General features: G+C 35.6%; 1 protein-coding gene across 1 annotated transcript; it reads left to right on the forward strand.

The window, feature by feature from the left end:
• Positions 1–1,319: 1,319 nt before the first annotated feature.
• LOC116165111 (zinc finger MYM-type protein 1-like) lies at positions 1,320–4,693 on the forward strand. Its single transcript, XM_031479409.1, has 2 exons — positions 1,320–1,745; positions 1,899–4,693. The coding sequence occupies exon 2, from the start codon at positions 1,909–1,911 to the stop codon at positions 4,444–4,446; it is 2,538 nt and encodes an 845-aa protein (XP_031335269.1). The 5' UTR covers positions 1,320–1,745; positions 1,899–1,908; the 3' UTR covers positions 4,447–4,693.
• The last annotated feature ends 1,579 nt before the right edge of the window (positions 4,694–6,272 follow it).

Below are 6,272 nucleotides of genomic sequence, written 5' to 3' on the forward strand. Positions count from 1 at the left end.
CCAAACTAAGTTACAACTCTCCCAACTAGAGCTGACTACACTAAACCTAGGTGAAATTAAACACCCGGAGGTTATAACATTAGAAACGTTCTTTAAGGAGCTCATAGTTCCAACGGAGGACGAAGACGATTAGGTAAGGTATATTTCACAATCTGCATTCCCCCCTTCCCCCCAAATAAAGTGTTTCCCAAAACTGTAAATAGACGGTCCCTTTACAACCTTTTTAACATGTATGTTTTGTCCCGCTTTTATAATACGATTTTAACTTGTGTAGTAAAAATACTTTTATGTTTCATTTTAATTTCACCATTATATTACAAATTTTATCTCACATAATGAATACAGGTCTTACACTACTTTGGCGAAAAGACGTAAAGAGCATATGATATTTACAAAAGAAAATAACGTATCCAAGCCTAGACGGGATAAGTAACAATATATACACATTAACTGCATTACACTTTATTATGTTATCAAAAATCTCTAAACCTTCCCCATATAGTTTTATTCGTTGAAGTTTTTTAAAAATAACAGCGACTATAGTTTCGGCGTACTGCCATCATCAGGCGATGTGAAAGTTAACAGGAAAACGGTAAATTACAAACGTTGAAGACGAATAAGACGAACATGTTGTTTTTTTAATTATTAACTGGCCGAAGCCAAGTGAAAAAACCTGAAGGGTGGTTAAAACGGAAAGGTTGTCCTAAGTTTCAAGACGAATTATTATCAAGCCTTGTTAAGACAACCATCCGGAGGGTTGAATTTTTACATTAAAGGTTGAAAGTTGGATTAACACATTTCAAAAGAACGGGGGGAAAAAATAAACTTATAAAAGTATTGAAACTATTAAGATGACTACATAAATTATTTAAGTAAAGTTTAAATTCGAGATCATGCAGACGGCATGTCTCGAAATGATTGACAATAATAGTTTCAATACTTTTATAAGTTTATTTTTTCCCCCCGTTCTTTTGAAATGTGTTAATCCAACTTTCAACCTTTAATGTAAAAATTCAACCCTCCGGTTGGTTGTCTTAACAAGGCTTGATAATAATTCGTCTTGAAACTTAGGACAACCTTTCCGTTTTAACCACCCTTCAGGTTTTTTCACTTGGCTTCGGCCAGTTAATAATTAATAAAAAAACAACATGTTCGTCTTATTCGTCTTCAACGTTTGTAATTTACCGTTTTCCTGTTAACTTTCACATCGCCTGATGATGGCAGTACGCCGAACTATAGTCGCTGTTATTTTTAAAAAACTTCAACGAATAAAACTATATGGGACAGGGCCGGTTTTGTCACTAGGCGCACTAGGCGCTAGCCTAGGGCCCCAACTTTAAAGGGGCCCCATAAAATGCAAAAAATTTAAATATAAACAGATAAATGTAAATTCTTTTTATTTATATTTAATTTTAAAATATGAATGAATGTAAAAATCAAATTAGGAAGAGCGCCTCGATTTGGTAAAGGGTAAATGCTTCCGGCGCGTTCCGGCTCAATGACATCGCTGGCAAGTGCAACGTCGTACCTCGTAAGGCTCGTACGTTGCAACGAAACGAAGTGTGATTGTGGGAAGGAGGGCAAGTAGCTGATAGTGCAATTCGTCAATGAGCCGCTGCTGCACGCGTTCGCGTGAAATACATTATACATAAAGTTAAAGTAAAGCCTATATTAATTTATACTGAGTTTTTCACAGTGCTGGAACTTCGAAAGTGCAATTTATTTTATTAAATAAACATTCAAGGGTAAGTAGGAAGTACGAAAGGGGAAGCACAAATTACCTACTTTTAACACGAATATTAGTAAAAGAAAAAGATTGAATCTTACAATATTCATTAACTGTCACGGTCACCTGATCTGTTGGGTTATTTTTAGTTTAACTTTAAATGTTGTTTTAGTGTCGGCAGTATGAAAAGGTCATATGAATCTGGATCTGCCAAACGAAAAAAGCAAAAAGAACGCATTGTGGAACAGGAGGCTCTTAGAAATTCAATGGCGTCATTTTTATCTAACTCCTCTGCTATGACGAGAAATCTCGACCCACCATCTAGTACAAGTATATGTATTCCTGTTCCGCAAAGGCAAAGGCAAAGTACTTCAGAATGTGGAAACCGAAACACTAAAGATGAAGACGACGACGACATTATCGCGAATACCTTGCATCAAGAAACTTCAAATTCACGTCATCATGAGGATACGGGCGATACGGATACGGGGATAATTGTGAACGACTTGAAGCTTGACGATACTAGCCTCCAGTTAGGGGATATTGCGAAGTGGCCAACAGACATTTCAGAAAAACTTATTGGTGAAATCTTGGATAGTGTTCCTAAAAATTTTGGAAAAATTGAAAATTTAAAATCATCCTACGTCGATAAGGAAAAAGTATATACCAGAACTTTTCAAGAGTCAAACTTTTACACCATCAAATCAAATGGGATTAAGGAAAAACGTGAGTGGTTGATATTTTCAGACACTAGTAAATCGGTGTATTGTTTTGTTTGCAAACTTTTTTCACGTTCACGTGTTTCTTCCAAAATGATCGTAGGGTGCAATGACTGGAAAAATATTTGTAGAATATTAACTGATCACGAACGTTCCCAGGAGCACGTTAAATCTATGTGTTGTTACAATAAACGACGTTTATCGTCAGGCCGAATTGATGCTGAGCTGTGTAAACAGTTGAAGTCTGAAGAAAATTATTGGCGAGAAGTTTTAAAAAGAGTCGTTGCTACAGTTAAACTGTTGGGTTCGCTTGGATTGGCATTTCGGGGCACTAATGACACCGTAGGGTCCCAAAATAAAGGCAACTTTTTGACATGTTTGGAATATTTGAGTCAGTTTGATAATTTTTTAAAATCGCATTTAGAAAAATACGGAAATTGCGGTAAAGGGAGTGTTAATTATCTATCCCATAGTATCTGTGACGAATTTATTAATTTAATGGCTAAAAAAACATTAGACGTAATCTTGGATGACATTAGAAACGCGATGTATTTCTCACTTAGCGTAGATTCTACACCTGATATATCTCACGTAGATCAATTGGTTTTAATCATCAGATATTTAAACCAACACGGCGAGATAAAAGAAAGATTTTTGGGATTCATACCCATAGAAGCACATAACGCAGAACATTTGGAAAATGTAATTTTAGGTGCTTTTAAAGAGTTTTCACTAGATATTACCAAATGTAGGGGGCAAAGTTATGATAATGCGGCAAACATGTCAGGGGTGTACTCTGGCTTGCAGTCCCGAATTAAAAAACATAGCCCCACTGCATTTTATGTTCCTTGTACAAGCCATTCGTTAAATTTAGTGGGAAATAACGCAGCAGAATCTTGTTTTGATGCTGTGAATTTTTTTTCTTTTTGTCAAAATCTATTTACTTTTTTTTCGGCGTCAACTCGCCGATGGAATGTATTAAAGAACATTCTCCCAAAAGATGGTGTAACCCTAAAAAAAGTGTGCGATACAAGATGGTCAGCTAGGGCCGATGCTATATTGGCTCTTAAAAAGGGCTACAAAGAAATACAGCAAGCTTTAATGAAAATGTATCAGTCTGAAGACGAAAAGCCTGTAGCGCGCACTGAAATAAAAGGGTTAATCAAACATTTTGAAAAATATGAAACGGCCTTATTAACAACTTTATGGTATAAAATATTAGTGAGGTTAAATTATACAAGTAAAGCACTCCAAGATCCAAAAATTAATTTGTTAAATGGCGAAAACTTATTAAAATCTTTAAAGCAGTTTATAATAGATGTTCGGGATAATTTCATACAAATTGAAGATGAAGCTAAGGTGTTGACTGACTCATGTGTGTTTAATGACGAAAGAGTCCGTCAAAAAACAAGAAAATTGCAAAGTGACGAGACATCAACTAATGAAGTATTTTTGAGAGGTCGCAAAAAGTTTATTACACAAACGGTTTATGTTATTTGTGACAATATAATTAGTGAACTAGACAGAAGGAGCCAAGTTTATACCGATATTTTAAAAAATTTTAAAATATTTTTTGATACTAACTTGACAGATATAGAAGTTAATCTTTCTATTAGTAAAATAAAAGAGGTATATAAAGATGATATTAATGTCGATTACTTTCAAGAGGAAATGTTACATTTTTTAAATTATGCGAAAGAAGAAAATATTACGGATCCGTTTGCTATGTACAAGCATATTAACGATGGTCTAAGATCCACGTTTCCAAACGTAGAAACAATTTTAAAAATATTTTTGACATTGCCGGTTAGTAATGCTTCTGGAGAGCGTGCCTTTTCAGTTTTGAAAAGGATCAAAAATTATTTAAGGAATAGTTTGCTACAAGATAAAACTACTAATCTTTCAATGCTTTTTATCGAATCGGATGTGGTAAGCAGCATACCTTTCGATGACATTATTGATATCTTTTCAAAACAAAAAACCAGAAAAAAGAATTTTTAATGTGTTCTTTTTCTTTTTTCTAGTAGGATTTCTATATTTTTAAGAATCTGCGTGATACACATCGGTTACTGTATCATGTATGTTTTGTTTGTTAGAAACTTGTTTAAAAATAAAAACAGTTAATAAGAGTTTAAATAGTTGTTTTGCATTTTCCCTTAGGTAATCGATTGATTAAATTCGAGATTAAATTTATGGACCAAAACGCTAAATCAAGGGCCTCAATCAACGTCTAGCGCCTAGGGCCTCATGTTGGGTGGAACCGGCCCTGAATGAATTACAGACCAAATTAAAAATTAGCAAACTTAAAAATGTAGTATTATAAATATAAACTTACCAAGCAAAATTCTGGCCACAAACTGTCCACTAAATTTTATAACACACAATTTTTTAAATAATATCATGAAAATGAGGAGTCAATTAAACTATGCCGACAGGTCGAAACAAAGCGATTAAATGATTTGTTTGCGCGGCAAATTACTTTAGTGAAAAACATGACACCGGCGGTGTTTAATAACGCGTCTTATCGTATTCCTTAAGCTGGTCCCAGACGATTCGTGCATTCGGCGAACGTTCGTAATTCGGGGTAGTTCGCGTAGCGTGTGGGAGACCAGTTTGTCTTGCTACGGCGAACGTTTTTCATTCGCCAAAGCTTTCCGCAGATTGTCGGTAAAAGTGTACGAATCAAAGGGATACAAAACGTGGTTCGTCAAGCTCCCACACGGTTCGTTAAGTACCCGTACTTTTAAACGACTTATTTTAACCGTTTTTTAACTCAGTTGGGTGATACCAGTGTCGGAGGTAAGTTGTATAGGGATTATTAACCACGAATAGAATGAGTTCTTGCTTTGTGTAGGTACGATTGTACGAATAGTAAATATCAAATTCAAGAGACATGGAATGGACCAATGAGCGGCGGCAATAACCTCATCTTCGCTATCCATTCTTTAGAACTCAAACACACCTACTGCACTGGCGCGATATCATAAAGTTTGCTAAAATAGTTCGCCAAACTACCCGGAACCCCGAATATTCGTCGAATACGCGTACTGTGTGGGAACCTAAGCGAACACGCAGACGTTCGTGTATTCGCCGAATGCACGAATCGTCTGGGACCAGCTTTAGAAAAAACCCTAGTATGTTCAGTTTCCTATGTTAAAAGCCCGCATCTACTAACAACATACCAGGTTATTGCTAAATTAACCCTCCAACGGCTAGATTTTTTTTTCTTCAAATTTTCAAGTATCTAAAATTTTTTCTGCACAATTATATGTTAATTAAGTGTAATATGCACGTTTTAATTTTTTACGTCATTCAGATTAGTGATAAGAGGGTGTGACCGTATGGTCACACTAGCTTAAAGTCAGTTATATATGCGTTTTAAATTTATTTTCAGTTTACAAGAATACAAATACATTATAATTGAAAAAAAAAACTTATGGTGTGTGAAAAATTGCAAAACAATCGATACATAGGCCTACGTCACATTTTTGACATTGCGTGCGTCCTACGGAGCTACATCCTTCACCTGCACATCTTCGTCGTTTTTTCTCGGGGACCGCCACAATCAAATGATCTAGACGATCATACCTGACATCGTCCGAAATACGGTTTAGTGTAACACTAGTTTTACTAGTAGACGGCCTTCCAGTTCTTTTTGGGGCATTTTTATACCGCAGCAAATACGTTTTGGCAATCTCTCTACGAAAATTTAGATTTGTAATTTGCCTCCCTGTGAGTTTATAAGTGGTCCAAGCGTTCTGGATGGCAGCATCAAATAACCAAGTAACAAGTGGCCAATACCACTTTTTTCCTCTAATGCTAATGCG

This window comes from Photinus pyralis, unplaced genomic scaffold (assembly GCF_008802855.1).
Source record: "Photinus pyralis isolate 1611_PpyrPB1 unplaced genomic scaffold, Ppyr1.3 Ppyr1.4_LG2, whole genome shotgun sequence".
In the NCBI taxonomy this organism is placed as follows: Eukaryota; Metazoa; Arthropoda; class Insecta; order Coleoptera; family Lampyridae; genus Photinus; species Photinus pyralis.

Bases quoted from the DNA above. Each gene is read 5' to 3' on its own strand.
- LOC116165111 (XM_031479409.1), top strand. From the start codon at position 1,909: ATGAAAAGGTCATATGAATCTGGATCTGCCAAACGAAAAAAGCAAAAA.